The 23,664-nt window shown below is 54.8% G+C and overlaps 2 protein-coding genes across 3 annotated transcripts in view; both read right to left on the reverse strand.

Annotated features, from left to right (window-relative positions):
* Positions 1–2,207: 2,207 nt before the first annotated feature.
* On the reverse strand, positions 2,208–7,519 carry LOC107515003 (interleukin-36 beta). Of its 2 annotated transcripts, XM_036224981.1 has the most exons (5): positions 7,190–7,519; positions 6,450–6,534; positions 5,555–5,662; positions 3,638–3,768; positions 2,208–3,014 (listed from the first exon to the last, which is right to left on the reverse strand). In XM_036224981.1, the coding sequence occupies exons 2-5, from the start codon at positions 6,463–6,465 to the stop codon at positions 2,742–2,744; spliced, it is 528 nt and encodes a 175-aa protein (XP_036080874.1). In that variant the 5' UTR covers positions 6,466–6,534; positions 7,190–7,519; the 3' UTR covers positions 2,208–2,741. The 2 variants fall into 2 exon arrangements, with proteins under 2 accessions (XP_036080874.1, XP_036080873.1); XM_036224980.1 differs by lacking the exons at positions 6,450–6,534; positions 7,190–7,519 and having other exon boundaries at positions 5,555–5,817.
* Positions 7,520–20,330: 12,811 nt separating this feature from the next.
* IL37 (interleukin 37) overlaps positions 20,331–23,664 on the reverse strand; it is a 31,861-nt gene continuing 28,527 nt past the window's right edge. The window contains exons 2-4 of the mRNA XM_016153156.2: positions 21,147–21,266; positions 20,764–20,903; positions 20,331–20,597 (exon numbers count right to left, since the gene is read on the reverse strand). Of these exons, the coding sequence (XP_016008642.2) occupies positions 20,331–20,597; positions 20,764–20,903; positions 21,147–21,266 (527 nt within the window). The remainder of the gene's footprint in view (positions 20,598–20,763; positions 20,904–21,146; positions 21,267–23,664) is intronic.

The following is a 23,664-nucleotide window of genomic DNA, read 5'->3' on the forward strand; positions in this document are numbered from 1 at the left end:
TCCACAGTCCTCCCGGGTGTGTGACAAGGACACCAAGAACGTGACGGAGGCTACTGACCTAAATCCCAGGCTGGCTCGAGACCACAGTTGTGCCAGCGCATCTCACCTGATAGGTGAGGTGGTAAAATGCACATGACACTCACCTCACCAGCTCACCAGCTCTGCGTGCGCAGCTCAGTGGCATTGAGCACATTCTCGTGTGCAGCCCTCACCGCCATCCAGAATTTTTCATCTTGTAAAAGTGACCCTCTGATCCCATAAAGCAGCAACTCTCTATCCCCTCTGACCCCCAGCCTCATCCTTCTACTCTGTCTCTGAACTCAACTGTTCCAGGGAACTCACATAAGTGCACTCACACAGTATTTGTTCTTCTGTGACTGGCTTCTGTCACTTAATACAACGTCCTCACTTGTGCTGGAGCACATCTGAGAATTTCCTCTTTCTGAGGCTGAATCATATTCCACTGTGCGAGTATACTACCCATCCACCCAGGGACTCTGAGGTTGCCTTGACCTTCGGCTGCTATAATTCTCGCCACTGTGACTCGACGTGGGTGTGCAGGTATCTGTTTGAGACCCTGCTTTCACTCTTTTGGACAAATATTCAGAGGTTGGATTGCTGGGTCATAAGGTGGCTCCGTTTTTAGTGCCCTGAGGAACCCCACAATGCTTTCTACAGCAGCCGTATCTCACAATCCCACCAACAGTGCATGCGGGTCCCATTTCTCCACATCCTCCCCAACCTTCTTTTTCTGTTTTACTGTTGTTTCATAACCACCCTGGCAAGTGAGAGATGGCATCTCATTGTGGTTTGGGTTTATGTTTCCCTGATGACTAGTGCTGTTGAGCATCTTTTTGAGTTCATATCAGCCATTTGTCTGTCATCTTTGCAGAAAGTCAAAGGCCCATACGAGCACTTTGCCCATTTTTGAGCAGGGCGTTTTGGTCTTCCTCGTTGTTGAGTTGTGGGAGTTCTTTATATATTCTGGCCCTTAATCTCTTATCAGATATATGATTCTCAGTAAGAGGAAGCTTTTTCATTCTTTCACTCAAAAGACATTTAATAGAGTCCTTTGGTGTACAGAGTTTTTATTTCGATGTAGTCCTATGTATGTTTTTCCTTTTATTGTCCTTTGATATCATATCCAAGAAATCACTACCAAATCCCACGTCATAAAGCTTCTCTCCTGTGTTCTTCTAAGAGTTTTTGGCTCAGCTCCTATGTCCTGGTCTTTTGTCCACACTGCATTGGCTCTTGGGTTTGGTATAAGGGAAGCACCCAGCTTCGTTCTTTTGCATGTTGAGAGCCAGTCTCCCCAACAGCTCTTATCCCTCCCTCCTGAATGGTCTGTCTGGAATCTGATTCTGGGCCTTGTTTTCTCATCTGCAACATCTCTCATTTTTCTCTGGTTGAGAACTGAGTCCCCTTTAAGGATAAACATAAGAAACTGGGAAGGTTTATCCAAATCACAAACCATGGCCTCTTTCCTCTTAGGCAGGAAAACCAAACGCTTGAACGCATGCGCTTATTTATCATTCAGCATGTTACATTCTACAAGACTTAACTTGGGACTGATTTTGTGTGCTTTAAATAAATTAATTTTTTATTTCTTAGAGAAAAGTGAGGGATTAAGATGTTCAGGTCAGTTTAGACCAGGGGTCAGCAGACTGCCCCATAAACAGAATCTGGCCCACCAGCTGGTTTTGTGCAGTCCATGAGCTAAGAATTTTTTTTCCTTTTTAAATGAGTGAAATAAATTTTAAATAGGAATAACACTTTGTACCAGTGAAACTTATATGAAATTCAAATTTCAGTGTCTATAAGTGAGGTTCATGGCAACGCAGCTTTGCTCACTGACTTGTATCACATAAGAAGGCAAAGCGCCATGAGCCTCAAAGAAGATGAGGTGTTGCGTTGCATTGGGGAGGTGAGAGGCCTCTGCACACTGCAAACAGGTGGGGTGCCAGAGACATGGCAGGTGGAGTACACGGGGCGGACATGTTCGACAGGCTCACAAAAGCATGAGAGCAAAGCTGGGGGAAGAAGCTGGCTTTGGTGGACTTGATCTCAGCCTGAGGGTTACACCAGAGAACAGAGCCCAAGACAAGTGTTTGCATGCAGGATGGTGAGAAGTAGCCCCAGGGGACAGAAGTGGAGTCTGGGGAAACTGAGACAAGTTTCCCCAGACTCTACTTGGAGGAGCGCCACCAAGATGTCCCCAGGCTCAGCCCTGCTGTTATGATGCTGACTCCATCCTGCTGGGACCTTCGAGGGCCACATAGGTAGACTGCATGTCAGCACAGCCTGCGTGAGTGAGTGATCGGTGGAGGGGTTTTCACACCACTCCCCCCCACACTGGTGTAGGGTCCCCACGGAGTGGTTCCCTCTTACTTCCAGGTTTGTGCGTGTTTGAGTGCCAAGCAGGTCCCTTCCAACGTCCTTCCCCAGGTGTCCCCGGAGGCCTGGAACAGGGCTGGTGCCATGGAGACAGCATCTTGCCAGGTCACAACTTCTCGAAACACAGCAGCGACCAGAGGAAAAGGCAGGCTAACAGGATGCAAGGTGAGGTTCAAGCGCGATCCCAAACAAGCTCAGCAGCAGGCAAGTGGTAGGACAAGATGCAGAGAGAATAAGAAGTGGTTGTCGGGTGTCACACTCGCATGTCTGGAGGTGGCACTGGGTGGTGAGCAGGAGGCGGCCGTGGCCGTCAGTGTGTGTGGCCTCCTGAGATGACCACATCCTCAGACAGAGGTTCTGCTGCTCAACCTCTGGCCCTGGCCCAGCATCCGCAGTGGGCGGCTGTACTCCATAGGCTCGAAATAGAAATTGGTGTTGTAGTCTCTGCCCCTGTCCTTGGTGAGGGTGATGGGCTGCCCCCCCACAGAGGCAGTGGCTATGAACCAGCTGGGGTAGGCGACAGACTCAAGGGTGGAGGTGGTACCCTCCACGGCTCGCAGGAACAAGAAGGGATTCTGCACATGGGGATCCTTATACAGGTCCATGATATTCTTCTCCTGTAAGCAGGAAAGAGGCCTGTTGGAGCGGGTAGTGGGAGGACAGAGCCAAACTGACCCGCCAGTGGCTGCCCTCCCCAGTGGAGGGGCATGGCCAAAGAACAGGACGCAGGGGTCGGCTCCCCCTGCCCAGATCCCATAGCCAGAACTCTTGGTCCTTCAAGCTGGTACCCACTGCCCCAGCAAAAGCCACTGTCCCACACCCTCCTGCTGGATGCATCTGCGTGTCTGTCCATCACAGCTCCCATCACAGCAGAAGGATGAGCTTCGTGACCACATGCTGCCTCCAGTGTGGGGGTCACAGGCATGGAACCCACAGACTCTGGACTGGCAGCGCACGTCCCCCCAGGGGTTTCTGGGAGACGGTTAAAAGGGATGGTGAGTGAGGAGGCCGCCTGTCCTTGGCCTTCTTGAACCGTTCTCGCGGGTGACCTCTGCCATGCGGAGGATGCTGTCACCTTACGGCAAGTGCCACACCCACGGCGAAGGGAGCATATGTCGACTTGGGGACAAGCCAAGTCAAATTTCCTTCCTGGCACTTCACAACTCAGGACTGAAAACAGGTTGTTTTCACTCGGTAGCATACTGAGTGAAATAGACAGGCATTTCATAGCACTTCTCACCTGCAGCTGCAGCAGGGGCTGGCCCTGAACATCCGTGCAGAAGAGGCAGAGGTCATTGTTCTCGATGCCCAGGTATATAAAGCTGTTCTCGCCAGACCTCATGTGTTGGCATGGTACCGAGCACACGGTAACTGGAACAGGTGACAGAAACAGGCGTCAAGCTCCAGGCAGCAGAGAGGCCAGTCCTGGCCTTCCTTCGCCTGGTCTTCCCAGTCAGGCCCGCAGCAGCCTCCCGATGAGCCACGTGGTAGACATGGTCCGTCAAGAGCCAAAACCCTTTTCCTTCCTCAGTACAAGCACCAGCTATCACTAGGGCATATCGCTTCCCAGAAATAAAAACCAAATTCCCCGCCAGGCTTGTAGCTGACTTTGACCATGTGCCCATGAGCTGTGTGCCTAAGTGCGTGGAGGTCTCTAAGGGCATCCTCCAAAGGGACCTGACGTGGCTGGGAGGAATCTTCCTGCTCTTGGGTGGGGCTGAGGGGACCTGGCGTTGCAGAGGCAGGTCAGCCCCTGCACTGGCCTCGGCTGCCTGCTCAGGCCTCTTGCATACAAGAAGAAATTACTTTACATGAGTTCGGTGATGTGGGCTGGGTTTAATTCCCGGCTAAGCCAACCTAGGACCCCGGGCTGGGTATGGGGAAGTCTCTTTTCTCAGCACTTTCCCCAAATGCCCCCTGAGGACACAGTTTTCAGTGGGTAGGCATGGGGAGCTAGCTGAGGACAGGAGAAATTTGTCACTGCCTTCATGGAAAATGAGACGAAGACATGTAAGAAGAGACCTGGCCCGAGTTGCAATAAACTGTATCAGCGGAAGTGACCAAGGTCTGGGACAATAGGAGAGAAACTGAATTTAGATAGAAAAACTGAGAAAGACCTCTCTGCAGAGGTAAAGCCAGTCCAGGACCTAAAAGCTAAGAAAAAGCTGGTAAACGAGGAGAGGGGTTGGTCGGGGTGTCATAGGCGAAAGCAGGTGGAGAAGAGCCTGCATGGCTTCAGGAAGACTTGTGAGCCTGAGACACCCACCCCCACCCTCACATCACAAGCACATGGGGGTGACACCCTTCAGGTCACACAGTGAGGTGTCACTTGTAGTGCTCTGTGGAGGGTGGGGGGTGGAGGGGCAGAGAGAAGGAGCGGTGGCTGCAGTCCCATGAGAGACTGCCGGTGTGAGATGAGGCTGTTCCGCACAGACTCGTCATCCCAGCCGAGGGGCTGGTGAGACGGAGGGACGCGTGGAGGGTGCGCCTCTGTTGCCAGCTCGGGCAGCAGGGAGACGGCGTGCGGCCAGTGGAGACAGGGTAGAACCATCCAGCAGCAGCTCTGGGAGGTCAGACCCGTGGCTGCACTTGGGACAGACTAAAGAGAGGTGACCAAAAGGACACTGATGGGACATGGAGAAGTTCAGAGGAGACATCTGGGCTGGGGGCACAAATGCTTGACTGGTAGAGGCCATCTCACAGTCCCTTGGGGGCTAGAGGATGACTGAAGACGAGCTCCGGGTTCCCGCACTGGGTGCTCTGCAGAGAAAGCGGAGGGACACTCTGCCAGGACTGGCAATGAGGACACCAGACTACAGGCTGTGGGTCTCGAGGAGGGAGGTGAAGGGGCCGGGCTCTGGCGGGGGCGGGGAGGGGGGCGGTGCTGGAGCATAAAGGGAGAGGCAAGCTCCGAGGAGGCAGTCGATTGCTGGCTAGACAGACATTCCTTCTGGGTGTGGCCTCTGCCACCCTCACCCTCAGGCTGCACGGCTCCCTTGGCAGGAGGGAACCACCCCAACCCTTCCCACCTTCCTGTGGACACTGAGCTGGTGCCCAGAAGCCAGAGGGGCCATAGCCAGGCCTGTGCAGGCTGAGCCCTATCCCAGTGAGGCCAGCATCCCTTTAAGAGGCAACAGTGGCTACAATTGTCACTCACCAGGCTCAACATTGCTGTTGGCAGGAACTGAGACTAAAGTGTTTCCCTGAAGGACCCACACCATCTGGAGGGGGTCGCGAATGCGGTACAGAACTGGCTTTTCCACTCCTGCAGAGAGACAGACAAGCACAGAATGCAGGTGACCCCACCCCTCGTCACGCAGTCTGTCACTCGCAATCAACCGTGGCCTAGCAGAAACGAACAGCTCTAAGCTGCATGGCATCCTGGACAGGTAATGAGATCTCACGCCCGGAAAGTGACTCATCCCTTTTCCATGTGTAGACACACCCTGCCTGCCAGTCACTTGGTAGCCACCTGTGTGATCAGATCAACCGTCATGGTATCGCAGTGCCTATGTTCAAGTCACCTTATTCTGCTTAGCAATGGTCACAGTGCAGGAGAGAACAGGGGAGCATTCAGGGCTGTCCACATCCAGGCGTTGGCCCGGGATCTGGGCACGTGTCCCCCGCAGATAAGGGTGGCGGCAGTCCTGGCTTTGAAGTTGCAGGATAGGCTTACTGGTCTGAGAGAGGCTCTGACGGGAAAAGCAGAGACCGGTCTGGGGATCCAAGCACCTGAGAGGCCTGCGTGGCCCCCAGGGACTTTCTGCAGCATCGGCGACTTTTCTTTTTCTGATTGATAGTCTCAGAGTACTGACAAAACCAAAAATACTTAAATGGGTCACCAGTGGGCCGTCTGTCATTTTCTTTACCCTCCCTATGAAAATAAATAAACAATCCTAAATACACACAATGAGATGAGAGCTAAAGGCACTGAAATCTTCAAGCGCAGGTTTCATAGTCCTGTAACTGAGCAAAATCAGGCTCATGTGGCCTCTGGTCCTTGGTGAGGCCAGACGGACATATTCCAGGCAGTTCTGTCACTCGCCACTTACTCTGTGGGGTGGCCATGCCGTCTCCGGGTTTTCCCACGAAGAGGACAAGTAGAGCAGGCGGTGGCAAGGACCGTCAGCAGCAGATCTTGTGAAGAAAGGAGAAAACATGTTACTTGTTGTCCCCTGCCCCAGAATCGTGTGAGGGTTCTCCCGAGGAAGCTGCCTGAGGCCCTGCGCCTGGCTAAGGATAGGCCAGAATGCTTCATGCCAGCCGGCCCCAGACAGAAGCTACCACCCACCCTGGCTGGACATCCTGGCTCTCTAGGCTGTGATGGCCTTGGGGCGCCCCCTCACCATCACTTCAGGGATTGCAGGAGATCCCAGGGACCCCAATCCCAGGCACCTTCAGGCAGCGAGCCTCTGGGTTTAGACCAGGAAGGACAGTGTTATGTCCACACAGCTGGTAAGTCACCAGTTACACCAACCCCAAGCTCCAGCCCCCTAAATAACTGTCAGCAAACCCGTCTGCCTGACCCCCCACGCACACTCTCCATCATCCAAGCAGGCATCTCATGGACAACCCATGGACAGTCACAGGCCCCGTTAAGTATCTGACTGTTGGGGATGTCTAACTCTGAGCCTCTGCTTAGGGCACCAGGACAGTCCCCGAGAAGAGCACAGAGCCCTTGAGACCTGATGCATGCCTTCCTCCCTGCCTCAGGGCCCTCTGGTGCCCTGTGCCTCAGGCCCCAGGCCACTGGCCCAGAGGCAACGCTGTGCGGAGAAGCAGCGGAGGCTACCTTTGTCCCGAAACGCTTCTGTCCCCGGGTCAGCATCAGGCTCCACCGGCGTGCAGAGCTCCATAAAGCCAGCCAGGACTCCCGGCCTTTTAAGGAGCCGGGGATGAGAATTGTTTCCTGGTTCTGGTTCAGGGTGTGTCTACGTTGTCAAGAAAGCTGGTCGGCACAGAGGTCCCGTGAGGTATCAACAGGTGACTGGGAGGCAACGCGGCCACGGCCGTGTGGGGTCCTGGAGAAACTAGGATGGGTCAAGTGGCAGGAAACAGTGAAGAAATACAGACGACGCCTGACGCTTAGGGAGGAGACCTCCCTTCTGGGCACCCCGGGGCTAGAGGCGCGACTTCCTTGACTCACTGGGGGCATGAGCCACACCCGACTCAGACATGATGTGGGACGATCCCCACCCCTTTTCACAACCTACACAGCGAGCTCGTTCTGTGTCGACACAGGTGTCGGAGGCAGACCGGGTGGGCCTTGGAACCCTCGCGACCCCTTGCGGGACCCTCCGTGTGTCTCACATATAAAAGCAGAAGCCCCGAGAGACGACGAGGCGTCCAGGGTTGGAGGCCAGGTCTGTTCCTCCTTCGCCACCATTGGTGTGTCCTCGGGGCCTGGCACCCCATCTGCTCCCGCTGAGCTCTAAAGGCCTGTGCCCAGTGGCAGGCCTGGAGCCCGCAGTGTTACTGTCGCCAGAGGAGGGAGGTTTGTGAGCTGGGAGGGGCCTCAAAGCCCACTTCAGGCAGAGCCTCAGCATCACACAGGGAGCCCTCACCCTCAACGTCCAGTGTTGTCGGCCAGCCTTAGCGTTAAATGTGCCTGCCGGTCCCGTCTGCCTTCGCATGCACGGCCAGCCACAGGTCCGGCTCTGCCCTCTGGAGTCCACCGTCAACTCTGTCTCTGGGGGTTCTGCAATGGCCCTTGGTCTCCCAGCCTCAGAGGCAAACGCCCACCAGCCACACGGTTGAGGTGCAAGTGTAGCCCCACCTCCCCATCACTCTACAGTGGCTTGGTGTCCACCTGCCCATGGCCCACACGAACCCCCGTAAGTGGGCCTGCCGATGTCCCACAGCCCCCATGCTGCCCCGACCGCTGCTCTGGCTGCACCAGGTCCTCTGCCGCCACACACACACACACACACACACACATACACACACACACACACACACACACACAGAGCCCAGCCTCACAGGAACTGGATGTTCTGCAGTGATGGGTTCCCCGGACCGTGCAGGCATCCCCATCATCCAAGCACTTGCAAGAAGTCCAGCCTCTCAGGGAGCCTACTCATGCTTAATCTCTCACTCTCCACTGTCCCCTCATAAAATAGGTCTCTGCACATGGGGCCGCGCACGCATGGATGTGCGATCCTTACCACCCACAGGCCAGGCGCCTGTCTGCCTTATTGACCAAGTCCCCCGGTAGGACTGAGTCTGGTTCCCTGGGCACTCGCAGGTGTTGGTGGTCACACAGAGGAATGAGTGATGTCTCACGAGTAGAGAGAAGCTGGGCAGAGGGCACAGCTGCTTTGAGAGGAAGACACTGACTCTGCTGAGCCCGGGATGCACCCACACCTGTCAGGGTCCCAGAGGGCCTTGACTACAAGTGACACAGGCTCTCCGTCTTCCACAGTCACTTAGAAAGCACTTCGAGAACCAGACTACAGGAAACACACGAGAGAACCCCACTGCACACCAACTTGAAGCCACCACAGGGTCCCTTGCTATTCTCAGGGTCAGCTCTAGGACCCCCGCAAACACTGAAACCCATGGATTCCCAAGTCCCCAATGTAGACAGTGTGTACAGAAGGTGGAGCACAACCTGTGTCTGCACAGGTGACCCCAGGGCAAGCCGCGCATCACTTCCTGCGTGCAGGTTCAGCCCTGCGCTCAGCATGTAGCAAGTTCCAGCTCCATTCTTTGGAACTTTCTTGGGTTTTTTTTCTGAATCTTTTCAACCCACAGTTGGTTGACTCCATGGATGTGACACTTACTTCTGAAGGACAGATGTCACATGAGTGCAAAGCCAGTGGTATCAGGTAACCGCGAGAGCGAGAGCAGTCCCCCTCTGAGCAGGCCGGGCAGGCCAGCTCTGCCGCCTGGTGGTGAAGGAGCAGAAAGGGCTTCCTGGGCCTGTTGGGTGGCAGAGACCTGGACGTCCATCCTGAAGGACAAGAAAGAGCCCAGGGGACACACAGCTGTTTGATGTTCCACATTCTTGACACGCCGATAGTCCCCGTTGCTACAGCCTGATCACCTCTATTTCATCCTGTGGAATAAAAATTACAGGCCCCAAATACTTAGAATGTGAAGATGAGGGTGAGACCTTGGGCCACAAACTTCAGTGGTTCCTAATGTGAACTTCAAAAGAAGGCACTGCTGCTGTATGGTCTTTGAGGACACTGGTTTCATCACAGCCTGTGGCCTAGAAATGGAGAAGCCCGAGACCATCCACATAATGTTTGCTGTGAGTTCTGAGTTAAAACACAGCTGTTTCACGTCAGCTCTCTCCAGCCTCAGCGCTGCCGACGTGCTGAGCACACTGACCCTTTGTCGTCAGGGCCGTCCTGCATATTGGGATTTAAGCAGCATCCCTGGCCTCCGACCATGAGACTCCAGGAGCACAGCCCTGGCCTCTGGTCGTGACAACCAAAAGTATCTCCATTTGCTGGCAGGGGTCCGGGGGTGCAGAATGGCCCCCAGTTGAAAGCCATGGTTTTGTGCCTCATCACTTGGAACAGAGACATTATCAGAATGTTGGTTACAGAGGATGTTTTCTGCCCATGGCGAAGGAAGGGGTTCCGCTTTGGGGGAAACGGGGCTGGTCACGGTGCCAGGGCGTTCGCAAGGCCAGGGCAGCACGGCCATGACTTGTCTGCGCACCTGGGAAAGGAGTGCGCACACAGCCTTTGGAACAACTAGCAGGAAATTAGTCAACAGCACTGAATTTAAGAGACATGGAGGGACCGCCCAGGATCGATGACTGGATTCCATGCTGCAAAACAACCTGGCAGTGCTGTTCCCGAGGATAGAAGCTCTCAGCGGGTGCAAGGTGGGCCGAGGGAGGGGAGGCCTCCTGAGACCTGTGGCTTCTGCCACTCCTGGTCCAGAGTCACCATATTCTCTGCCAATCTCACCGCAGGAACACACTCTTCTCATGCACACAGGACATCTATCTCCAGGACAGATTACCTGTCACATCACGCAAACCTCAGCAAAACACAAGCAAATGGAAATCATAGCACATGTCACAAAGATTAACTTGAAATGTGCTATCTCAGAGACTTTATTTGAGCAAAGAGAATTTTCTGCACATACGGTGGCAGAGTCAGAATAAGAAAGCTCCCACACAGAACCAGACCTGAGTGGTGTCTCTGTGCGGTCATACCCACAGCCGGCCACTTGGTTTCACTTGCAGGCGCCCATCACCTGGGGCGGGCAGCAGAGAGAGCCGGGCTCTGCTCCCAGGAGAAGGCCCTGACCTGTGGCCTTACGGGCAGCGTGTGGGCAGGAGCGCGCCTCAGAGAGAAGACCGGAGGACGTGAGAGAAGCGAGACCGGGGTATGGCACAGGGTTGGTCATATGGCAGTGTCTTCTGCTGTCCCACCTGTCGTCACCGCTGGCAGCCCCCTCCCAGCTAAGCCCCAGTCCCAGGGAACACACAGCGAGTGCTCACGCCGCCAGTCTCGCTGACCTTGTTCTCTGGTTTGTTTTCTATTTCATCTTATGTCTGTTTCCACTTTGGTACTGCATAAGCTTTATGTTTGCACGTTAGAATTAGGACAAAAAAAAATTTAATCATTATTAAAAATTATTCTGATTTAAAAGCTTCTAACCTTTGGAAAGATATATACGCCCCAAGTCGTGCCGGCAGCATAAAGAGGATGGGAGACGAAATCCGAACAGGAGAGAAAACAAAGCAGCACAGGAGCAGAGGTGAGCCACACGCCAGCTGTGCCACACTGATCCCAAGGGCGGCACAGCCCCGGGTTCCTTCCATCTGCCCCCAGGAGAAAGCCATGGTCTTGGGGCTCCAACGTCCTCTCACGGGTGGTCCGCAGGATGGACGGTTTGGGAGGGAGGCCTAGCACCACCCCCTCCTGCTTCCAAGCCCATGTTTTATTTCCTGGCTGCTGTGTAGACCTTGCCTCTTCTCCAGTGACAAAGTGCAGGGCCTTGCGCTGACATGCGGTGACACTGAGATAACATAAATGACAATACTTTGGGAATTAGAAAATGTGAGACACAGGCCCCTGGCCAAGTGGCCACCTCCAGGCGAAGCTTCAGACCTGTTAAAGGAGGCATTGTGTTTGGTCCCCAGGTCTCAAGTGATGGAAGAGGGCTGGCCTCTGCCGGCACAGGCAAGGGGCCATCCAGGGACTCAAAGAAAGAGGCGGTGCCAGTCTGCACATGGTAGAAAAGGAAGGGCTCCGTGGGCTCGCTCTGGTTGTATAGATCCAGGATCTTCTTCTCCTGAAACAGGAGAGAATGTCCAAGGGAGGAGCAGGGGCTCAGCATCGTCCAGAGTTGCTCATGCACCCCAACAGATGTCTCAAAGCTTGAGGAGGGCCACGCACTTTGCAGGGCAGCCTAGCACACGTTCAGAGGGCAGCAGTGAGTAGGCATGAGGTCCCACCTCCTGGCCTTGGGATGGCAAAGAAAGGACATGGGGACAGGCAGCCACTAGTGGCCACACTCAAACAACAAATTGGAACTCCCCTCACATAAGAGACTGAGGAGACCCCAGAAAAGGACAGAAATGCAGACTTTCAGCAGGAAGCCAAGGACTCCTGAGCAAAGCTAATGGTGACAGCCGCCCCTGCAAAGGCCCCAGCTTGACAAAGGTGGGCAGGTTGGGGGTTGGGGTCTGTGATCAACTGTCAACATATGCAACAGGTTGATTCCACCAAAAGCCACCGAGGGTCTAACAACCCAAAGTACTTGCATCCAGAGGATCACGTGAATGAGCCATGAGAGAAAGCGTCTGGAACTTGGGCATAGGTGTGTCAACGAGTGCATATTTGCACATTTGTATATTGTGCGTTTAAGAGAAAAAGAGTACTTATCAGTAAATTCCACACGAGACCTCCAGAGACATGGGAACCATCCGAGTGAGGTATTATCCCCAGCATCCCTCTACTCAGTTAATAACGTCCAGTTATTCTACCCAGCTCCCTGAGTGGCCAAAACCTAGGTGTCCCTACTGCATTTTATCCTTCGACACTCAACCCAACACAGGGCCTGCAAACTCCATTTCCAAAACATTTCTGTATTATCCCCACTCTCCCTCCCATCTATCATCTCCACAAGAGTGGGCCTTAAACCACAATGAGTGAATGAATGGGACTGTCACCCGCTGGCTGAACGTCTCGCATGATGCTATTGTAATTACTGTCAACCCAAACTCTGTCTCAGAGCCCACGGGGCCTGCACCACCACTCTTGTCCACCTGGCGCCCTGACCCCACTGACCCCGCCTGTCACTCTGCAGCCACACCTGTTCTCTCCCTGCCCCTCAACATCGGGCATTTCTGCCCCAGGGCCTGGCGTATACCCTCACTCCTCCTGGACACGCTGCCCCACGTGTCCCCATTGCTCAGACATCCCTCCTTCAGGAGGACCCCAGTGGACACTGCATCCAAAGCCAAGCTGGACTCCTCCCTCTACCCGCCATCATCTCATGGCTGGTGACCTTCCTCACCAGCCCTGATCCCATCTGAACCCAGCACGTTCTCCCATCAGTCACATAATCACCATGACGTGATTAGCACCGGACCCTCAACACCAGAAACAGTTTGACAAGTGAAAGGACACATCTCCACTCCAGCCACAACGCCCCTTCCGCCTCACCTCATTTCCGGCCTGGGAGGGGCCTGCAGAGGTGACCTGCTGACCCAGTGTCCCCTCCTCTCCCTTGCAGGTAAAACAGCCTCACTCTCTCCCATGTGTTTGGCATCTTCCCACCCTCTTGTTGTGACAAGTGACAGTTTTGATGTCCCACCAGAACTGCAAGAGCCTCAGCAGACAGATAGGGCTAACAGTCGTCAACACGCTCCACATTCACTCCACCAGCAAACCCCGTCTCCTCAATCTAAAATGATTCCAGAACCTAAATGCTGCTGTCCACCCTCTCTGCCGCTCCCTCGTCATTAGAGTGCACAGATGACCTCAAGGTCTCCCGTGGAATATCCACCCTCATCCCCACAGCTTACTGTCAACTAGCAGCCACAGTTGCCCTTGAAACCTCTGTCCATCCATGTCCATGTCACTCTTCTATCCAAAACACTCCAGTAAGTTCCATTTCACTTGCATTGAAAACCAATGTGGGTGCCAAGGCCTTCATCCCTCTGCCTGCCTCCTGCTCGTCCGCTCCCGTCACGCGGCTCTCTTCATCAGCTTTGGACTCGCTCCGCTGGACGCCTGCTCCTGCCAAGGGCCGGCTTCCACAGCCACGCCACTCGCGCCGTGCGCCACGTGCCCTGTCCACCTGCTCTGGCACTGCCACCTTCCTCTCTGCTCTGTTACTGTTTGGGGGTGCGTCGCACCTGTGACATGTCACGAACTGTCCTGTTGCTGCATTATTTACCATTTTTCTGCCCCCTTGAGGCCAGGGCTCCTGGGCACCGAGGACCCACACATCACTGGGCAGAATGGGATGGGGCTTAATTAAATTGAGGTGAACTGAACCGGGGTCTATGGAGCTGGAGTTTAAAATACAAGGTTTTTGTTTAGAAAGAGAATCAACCTGAGTACGTGAGAATTCAACACTAAAGATCGAAATCTCAGAAAACATGCTAGAAGGATGGTGTAGCACACAGGACAAGACTTAAAACACTAGGAATGTGATCGCGACCTGGGAAATTGAGCCAAGGGATTCTTCCAGGACGCACGCAGCACAGACGAAGCAGCTGACCAGAGAATGAATGGTAGCAAGTATGAGCAGCGGTGAGACGCCGGAGCGGGAAGTTCCAGCGACGAGCGGGAATTCCAAGAGCAGAGAAAGGCAGAGTGAAGGCGAGAAGGCGCCCAAGGAAGCATGGCGGGCACCTCCCAGTATCCGCAGGAGGAAGAGCCCGCTCTCGTGAGGCAGCATGCGTCAGGACGGCATGCAGATACCTCAGACGTGCGAGGAACCGCTGTGCTTGACGACAGGTGGGAGGGTCTCTTTTTCACTCAAAAATCAGATTTTATATCAAATCAACTTCTTGCAAAACACTTTTGGCTTTTTTTCCATGTTATTTTCATCAGTTGCTGACCTTCAGTTGCAAGGCAGACTGCCCTCCAGTGTCCTAACAAGACAGACAAATTTCTGGATTCTGGATTACCAAGGGAGCTGTGGCAGGGGGTAGGGGAGGCAAGCAGGCCAGTGACAGCGCCCCCTGGAAGCCCAAGGAGGGGCATGACTGTGGGCCCTAAATACCCCACAGCCCCCACTGGCACCTATCTCTGCCAGGGAGCAGAGAGGGCTCCACACTAGGCACCCAGCTGCTCCCAGTGGGAGCGCCAGTCCTCCACAAGACAAATGTGGAGCCAGCCTGGCATAGCCACCACTGTCCTGGCCAGAGGACCCCCAGCTGCCCGCTGACAAAGAGCAAATGTCTTTACCAAAAGGCCAGGGGCTAGAGCACAGGTCCAGCAGCCCTGAGAGCGGCAATGGGCCCGATGGGCTGGGTCATTTATGTGACGCACACTGGGAGGCCCCAGCTGCCTTGGTGGGTGTGACGCCGGATGACGGGAAAGAAAGCCAGTTCCTCCTGTGGGGAGATCCCGTGAGGCTCAGGTGAAAAAACCACACCTGAACTTCCTGGGTAGTCAGCATCAAGCCCACATGAAACAGGGCTGGCGACAAAGCCTGGTTTCTCAGAAGAGGACACTGAGGGACTTCCCCAAGCCCAATTCTCCTGTCATGTTACCCTGGGGCTAGCACTGGAGGTGCCAGGCCCTTGACGAAGAGAGTTTGTCTCCTGGGTCTGAGACCTGCCCTCCACAGTTCCACCAAGGGAGTCCTGCGTTTGCAGAACTGGCAGTTAGCCACACTAGTCATCAGCAAAATTCAAATCAAAACCATCATTGCGTTGAGTTTCTACCCTTCGGGAAGGCCTAGATTAAAAAGACGGTATGAGAAAACGCTCACGTGGACGGACATGTGAATCACTTGGGCTTTGTGGAAAGTGATTTCCTAGGAGCTGCTAAAAGTCTCAGTGTGTGTACCTTTGTCCCATTGATTCTACCCACAGGAACCTGTCAGCCAAGCACTTCCCATTTCACAAGCTGGGGACCCTGCTTAGAGCAGCTGGAACAGAGGGAGCACTCACGGGAGACATCATGGGAAGTCCAGAAGCGGAAGAGGGTCAGGCCGCTGGTCGGACAGCCCTGCAGGGTCCGAGGGTGGGCACTGTTTCAGCCCTGAGTGGAGGGCCTCGCGTCAGGCCTGTCTACCCAAGTCCCCGGCATAACAAATCGCCTCTGGCGACAAGAACTGAGAGCTCGTCACCTGCATCTTGCCAGGGAGAGCTCGTGTCCCACAGCACCGTCTTCCAAGTGTCCTTGGGCCCACTCGGGAGCCATGCTGTCAGTCAAGTCCTAGCAAGAAACGACACTCAGATTTGGTGGTTCAAGGTACATGTCATAAAGGGGCGCTTTATAAAAAGTGGGCAAAGCACAGGAGACCCCAAGGCATGGTGCAAACCCCAGCACCAGTGGCAACAGGACATACCCCTTCCCACCTCAGGTCTGAGGGGACAGGAGGATGAAATGGCTACCACAACCAGAGCCTTGTGCAGAGGGCCAGGACCTGTGAGCCTCATCAGGAACAGCAGTCAGCCTGGGGCTGCCCTGCAGGAGGGAACAGGGACAAATCCCCTGACCTTCTCCTCCCCACCTTCCGTGTACTTCCTGGGGATGCTGAGGGCCACCAGGGCTCATCCAGCACAGTCTGATCCTGGGTGCCACAGGCCCACGCCTTCCCTCCATGGGCAAGAAGTCTGCGTTCCCACCCCACGCAAACACAAAAGGACATCAGTGTGTGTGTCCTTCCACCTACTGAGGGACAGCTGGATGGCTTCCAGGTTTGGGTGCTGAGGAATGAGGCCACTGCGAACATTCATGTGGCACACCACCTCATCATAAGATGAGACCATGTTTAACTTTGACCAGAGAAACAAAAACAAAAGGTCCTGGACCATTTGCCTGGGCGGCTCCTCCACTCCACGTCCCCACCAGCAATGGGTGAGCGCTGTTGTGGCTCCATGTCCCGCAGCCTTCCGGCGTCATCAGTGTCCGGGCTGTGGCCACGCTACTGGGGACAGAGTGGTACCTCCTTCCTGTTTAATGTGCATCTTCCTGCTGACATGTGGTGTGGAGTGTCTTTTCACATGCCCTTTTGCCATCTGTGTGTCTTCTTTGGTGAGAGGTCTGTTCAGGTTTTTTTGCCCATTTTTATCTGGGTTGTTTGTTCCCATATTTTTGAGTGCTAAGAGATGTTTGTACATTTTGAGCTTCATCTATTTCTTTTCCCTTTGTTATTACAACTACTAGAGAATTTTTAAGGCCCTACATGGAGCACAGCTGGGCCTCGCATATGTTTCTCTGGGATATTCAACTCGGGATGAGCTGTAGTGCAGCGAGTGGTGGTGGAGCCAGCCGCTCACCCGGCCATGAGGAAAGACAGGGGCTGAGAGACAGTGCAAAGCACAGTATTGGGTGTGAACTGACACACTTACTTTTGCAACCCCCATAACCAACACTTTAAATTTCCAGCTTGTTAAAACTCATTACCGAGTACTGCGTGCAGCTGGCTGGCACGCTCGCTGATGGCTCGGCTTCCCTCCCCCTCCGACCCAGTGCTCAGGGCTCAGGCCACGGTCTGTCAGCTGGACCTCAAGGCATCTACACATCTACTCTCACCACTGTCCTCTAAAGCCTTCGATGACACCGTGTGGCCAGGACGGGGGTGCTCTCATGGGGTGCACACAGGGGAGGAGGAAGTGAGGAGGTGTTCACAAAGTGCAGGAGGGTCCAGAGCATGTGGGAGGAGGGCAAGCTCCAGGGCTGTGGCACTGGAGTCCAGACCTCCCCAGAGGCACAGGGCAGGGGACAGGCGGTGACTGGTGACCAATGGAAGAGGACAGGGCTGTGGCCTTCCACATGGAATCCAGCCACTGCTGCCTAGGGGTCCTCCAACCACTTCCCCCTGCCAACTGCCCACAGCCTGAGCAGAACCAGGGGACAAAAACAGAAGCTGCGGCAGCTGCTCACAGTCAGCCTCACAGGCACGGGGCAGGCGGAGACGGGAGCCCCACCTGAGGCTCAGGGGTGTCCCTCGCCTGGGTCCCTGGCTGGCCCATAAATGCCCACCCGCTCTGGCCAAGAGCCTCTCTAAACTGCAAGCCAACACCCCACTCTGAGTACAGCCCTCCACACTGGCCACCCACAAGCCCAAGGCCCTCACAAGTGGATACTGCTCACTGCGCACACCTCAGCTTGGCAAAGGCCATGTTTGGCTCCTCGCATCCTGGGAAGGATCGCCTGACGCCTGCCCTTGCTGGGTGACTCTGTGGAGAGGGACTGCTGCCAGGGCATCCCCTTCAGGACCTGCCCTGGTCGAGCCATGCTGCTGTCGGCGCCGTGCCTCCCATGACCAGCAGAGGGCACCGTGACAGTGTGTGACCCTGAATGACAGCAAGTGGTCTCTGGAGGCCACACCTGGGCTGGCAGGCAGGACCTGACACAGCCACTTAACTGTGCTCCTCCAGCTGTTTCTACTGTGACCCACTGGCTGATACATATCCGACCTCACGGTCTAGTTCATGTTCATATCCAAAACGGAATTGCTAAGGGCATTTCAAAGTGAAATATATTCCGAAAAGAAATAGTTTTACAAAATTAAGTTTAGTTCACTAATTAAAGTGGACTTTTGGTTTTTACACGTTCAACAAATAAGTTTTTAAATAGTTTGTTTTTATGTGACACTTTGTGGCATATTCAGATTTTAGGTATTGAGTCCATGAAAGTATTTAGTGCGTGAATACATGAAATGTACATCTGTATATCTTTTTCTTACCACATGCTTAGTTTTTTGAACTTTTCAATGCAACTCATTTTGAAATGTTCTTTAAAATGTGGATAACAAAAAATACAAAAATGTGACTGTAAAGTCTTAAAGATCTACAGTCTCCTTAAAAATGAAACATTCGATTTTCATGTATTATGTTTTCTGGGCAACCAACAGTATAACATTTTAATTAAAACTAGAAAGTTGTCAGATTCACAATCACAGACGATTGTGGGTAGGGGGGACTTTGTCATCAACTCTAACCTGTTATCAGATAAGCTGAGGCACAGTAAGAAATTTAGATTTTATTTGAGCAGGAATCCATCCGAACCACAGACAGGAAGGGCTCTAAGGAGCTGTGTGAAATGAGAGGCTTTCACAGGCAGAGGGGGTGGGGACAAGCCAGGTACACTGGCAGGAAAGCGGGCTGGTCGCTCTTGGCCACTTCCCCGCAGGGTTCGTCAGGCAGTCTAGCCCGTGCCAATCGGGACGCTCCTGTGTGATGGGTTTGAAGTTCCATCTCTGGGAGAGAAAGCCGACACTAGTAATGAGTTAGGTCTCGGCTTGGTGACGTGTGGCTCGGTGTGACAGTCTGCTGTCTTGTTTCCTAACAAACATAACAAAATGATCTCATATTTAGATCCACGCTCCAAATAATTGCTGTCCTTGGTTCGAATGTCTTGTTTGCAAGGAAAGTCACCACAGGGCACAGGAGCAGGGAACACGCAGGGGTGCCTGATGAGGTGAGTGGCACTCCCTCAAGTGTCTGCAGGGTCCGGCCAGGACTGCGTCGGATGGAGCGGCATGGGCGCTAGTCGCAAAGCAATGCAGTTGACCATCAGGGCAGAAGGCCTCACATGCGGTGGGGCTGCCTCCTTCAGAGGCCTGTGGGAAAGCTATTTGCACTGTTTGAGACCATGGGAGCAAAAGGGAATGCTTTCACTTTCAAAAAGGCACTGCTGACAGGTTACTGATTCCACTGCAGGCTGATAGAGCGTTGAGCAACTGGGCATCGCTACTACCAAGGTAGGGCCCCAAAGAGAAATGCTGCCAGGCAAGCTACTGGCGAAACACTCCATGAGTAAATACACGCTTTAAAATAAATGAGGTATTCAAGAAAATGTCGCCCCCAGTAAGGAATTGAGGGCGTGCTTCAGGGATTACAGGACTGGGAGGCGGCGGCAGATGACAGGGAGGCGGGCACGAGCCACAGGCAGCACGCCTGCAGAGGGGGTGGGAGCAAGGCTGCGTGTGCTTGTGTTCGTGTGTGGACGTGATCATAGGGTGCAAAGCAATCTGCATGACGCTCTGTCACAGCATTGCCTTTCACAGCCGCCTGACGACCAGGCTCTGAAGACAATGAGAGGGCAGCGAGCCAAGGAAAAGCAGGAAGCTGCTTCTCCCCTGGCGCCTCCAGAAGGGACTGGTGCTGCCTGTACCTTGATCTGAGCCCCACAAGACCTATCGGGACCAACCTCCAGAATAAGAGACGTTGGCCATTTGTCACAGCGGCAGGAAGAACCACATGAGCCCCAAGTCTGTCCAGCTGAGGCTTTAGCACACGTGTTGCTTGCATCGGTCACGTCGCTCGTACCCGAAAAGCCAGAATGGGCACTCCCCGTCCCCTCCACTCTGCTCCCAGGTCCGCCCATCACCCTTTACCAGCGTCTGCAACCAGCTTGGTAAGGAGACCAGGCCCTCGTGACAGGCTCCCAGATGCTGACTAGCTACTCACTTGATCCCCTGGCTGTCGCTTGTCTCTGTGCCTGTCCCATGTTTTGGGTCACCCTGCTCTTGGCCAGGGACCCACCCAACCTTTTCCATTTACACGTGGCTGACGGCAACTTGCTGTTGTCTTTCTTCCTGTCACATGGGGCCTGGGCACAGACTATTAAGCTGCTTCCATATGCTTCTGGGTCAATTCCCAGGGTCGATCCCCCAGCACCCACCAACCCCGCAGGACCGGTTCATTCAGAGCCCGCTGGCCCTCCCCACGGCGAAGGCAGACTCTGGACTTGTGGATGACACGGCTACAGTGACACTCAGAGGCCCACAGGCAGATACTGGCACACTGCAGCTAGAACTTTATTCCATCACAGGACGGAAGGCTTCCCACCCACTGACTTTGCAGGGCCTGTTTTAGCTTCACGAACTCGCTGGAATGAAAACTCAATATTGTTCTTTATCCCAGGTTGATCTGTCATTCCAACAGGCTCACCAGGATTGCAAGAGGTGCTGATGAACCAGCCAGGGTGCATGGCCGACTCCAGTGTGTTCCGGGAGCCCACCGATGCCCGGTAGAAGGTGAAGGGCTTCTGGTCTGCTTTCTGCTGGATGGCCAGATGCCTCAGCTTCCTCTTCTAGGAGGTAAGGGGTTAACTGGCCAGTGCTATCAGCAAGGAAGCAGGCCAGCTGCATTTGGAGAGCCAGGTAGGAGGACAGACTGTGCAGACTGAGAGACATGGAGGGTCTTGGCCTTCCCCTGTGGGGTGGCCGAGGGAATAGGAAATTGGCTGGAACTCTCACCTTCAGCTGAAGGGATGGCTGGCCTGCACTCTTGTCCTGCTCACAGCAGAGACAAAGCTCTCCATCAGCCACCGCCAAGAAAATGGGGCTTCCCTTGTCATGGGCTAAGCTCAAGTGAGAGGCCAAGACAGAGAAGGTCTCTGGGAAAAGACAGAAGAGGGGCTCAGAGCAGGGAGAGGCCCCCGTGTGTAGGGACTCCAGGCTCCATGCCCCCAGCCCAAGCCTCCTCCTCACCCAGGCCCAGAGAGACCCCTTTGAATCTGGCCCCCCAGTCCACTTGCCCATCCACCATTCCATTCCTAGTGGTCCCTGGGCTCTGCCGAGACCAGAGGTGTCCCACAGCCTGAGCTGAGCCCCAGAAGGAAGGCAGCCAAGATAGTCACCTGGGAGAATGTAGGCTTTGTTTACAACTGCCATGAGGGTCCCAGAATCCAGCACCAACACTTTGTGGTTCTGGTCATGAAGGCTGAATTTCTCTGGGTCTTTGGTCACCACTTTTAGACCTAGATCAACGTAACGAGACACCAATACTTCACACCAAGAACAGATGGTCATTCCAGTCCTCCACCTGCCTTGGGCTTCAGCATCGGCCACTGACACCTCCTGCCCAGGTGTCTTGCCTGACTTTGACTTATGGGTTCAAGTCCAAACTCTGCCGCCCAGAGCTTTAAGACACAGGAGAAGTCTTGAAATCTCCCCAAAGCTCCACGTCCTCACCTGTGAAATGGGAGCAACAGCAGCATCCATTAGAATGCTGACTCAAATAAATGACACCTAGCCAGGTGTCCGAGCTTGGAAAGAAAGAGCTCTGTATGTCGATCACTCTTCTTCTTCTTCTCCTCCACTGTCCTATACCCTCCCCTACCCACCGTGCCTGGACGGGACACATCCTTGCACGGCTGGGCCTCTGCAGGGACAGCACACAAGGGGTGAGGAAAGCAGGCAGGAGGCCCTGGGGCCAGCACCCAGTAGGTCAGCTGGCACGGGGCTCCGTCAGCAGGGACGGAACTGTGCCCGGCCCTGCAGAAGCATCTTTTAATGGTCAGGACCAGCCAGGGCAGTGCCAGGGGCTTTCTGGGGCATTGCTCCTGGTAGTGCATCCCGGCCAGTCCTGCTCAGCACTGGGGCCCTGCCCAAAAGCCTCCCCTCCTGGACCTGCCTGGGCAGGTGACCTGCCCCTCAGTTTATAGAGGCCAAAGACTGCATGTGGGCCAACGACAGGCATGGACGGCGGTGGTGAAATGTCAGCCGTGAGAATGCAGTAAGCACTGTACCTGGTAGCTGCCACGTAACTCTCTGTGATGGGCGGTGACAACAAGGAATGACGTCGGAGGCTTTGTCTCCTCCTGAGAGGGAGCACAGGCCCCTGCTGGTCTCCTGCTGCCCTGGGCTCAGGGAGGCTCTGCCTGGAGCTCTGGCTCTCTGCGCTCCCTCCTCTGGGCGCGAGGCCCCTGGGCTGCCGCCCCTCTGCGCGCACACCTGCAGCACAGCCTCGTGTCCCTGCCTCGTCTCCCGCCAGCACTAGGAGCCCCTGAGCGCTGGCCCCCATCTACCTTGGCGCGGCCCTCCCTGGCCCCAGACTAGTGCCCCATGAGTCATGGACACTTACGTTTATAGATGGGGTGAATGGCCCTGCCAGGTCCTGAGTAACTACAGTCACAGCCTTTTAAAAATGCAATCGTAGCTGGGGCTGGAGTGCCCTCGGAAGTCCTTGGAAGGAGTCCCTCAGCGGGATCTGATGGGTTCAGATGTCACAGAGGAGCAGTGGGAATGCTGGGCCGCCCCTGGGCAGCAGCTGTGCGGTGCGGATATTTCACAGTCCCGACGAGATGACGCGGTGTCTCAGCACCTCAGATGCCTGACTGCGGAGGCCGGTTCCACAGGGAGCCTGTAACCCTGCCACACTTTGCACTGTGGCCTGAAGCAGGGAGTCACACTGAGCCCTGTTTATGTTTATGGATAGGACAAATGGCCCTGGCCATGTCCTAAGTGACTGCAGTGACAGTGAAATCCACTGTGTCTGCCCCAGCTGACTCTGGAACCTCCTCGGGGGCATTTCTGGGCACCGCCCCAGTTCACGGCCCCCAGGCAGGTCGACTCAGAGTCAAGTAACAAGATCAATGTTTCTAGCTTCTGAAACGTTAACCACGCCATGACTCTCCCTTCCTAACCCACCAGTGCTGGCGGTAAGGCAGTGCTGCTGGTGGGGGGCCACCCTCTGAGTGGCAGGCCTGAGGCCTGGGCTCCCAGCCTTGGCTACACAGCAGACCACCCAAGTGACTTTTAAGACCACAAATACCTGGGCCCCCCAGGCCTGCAGTTCTGACAGAGCTGGTCCGGGATGAGACCAGCCATGCTGTCCAGACCAGGAGCATCTATAGCACGAGGATTGCGCTTTTGAACTCTAGGGTGTTTCCTGAGCCTGCCCTTCCATGTCTGCCCCTGTCCATCGCACCCGGCTTGGCCCCACCACCTCCACCTGGCATGCCAACATCCTCCTAACAGGGCTCTCTCTCTCCCTATTCCTGACCCCAAATCCATTCCTCAGAAATCTTCTCTCCTCAGAAGCATGTCAGTGGCCGCCAGGTGTGGGCAGTCTTTCCGGGGGACGTCGCAGTAACTCTGATATCTGTGCACAGGCTGCCAGCCCGGACTTTTCGGCACAAGACCCTGTGCTGGAGGATTTTCATTCTTGACAAATTATCTGGAGCTGCCGCTGCTGCTTCTGGCCCAAGGAGCACACAGAGAATCTCTGCTCCCCATCTGGTGGAGTCGAAGGTAGAGCAGGCCCAGTAGATGAGCAGGTGCAGACACGCCCGGGGATGGGAGCCTGCCAGGACCATGCGTCGTCTGGGGGCTGCGTGAGGCCCTGGGCTACCACAGGGCCTGCAGTGCAGCCGG

The sequence above is a fragment of the Rousettus aegyptiacus genome, unplaced genomic scaffold, assembly GCF_014176215.1.
Source record: "Rousettus aegyptiacus isolate mRouAeg1 unplaced genomic scaffold, mRouAeg1.p scaffold_m13_p_7, whole genome shotgun sequence".
Taxonomy (NCBI): domain Eukaryota; kingdom Metazoa; phylum Chordata; class Mammalia; order Chiroptera; family Pteropodidae; genus Rousettus; species Rousettus aegyptiacus.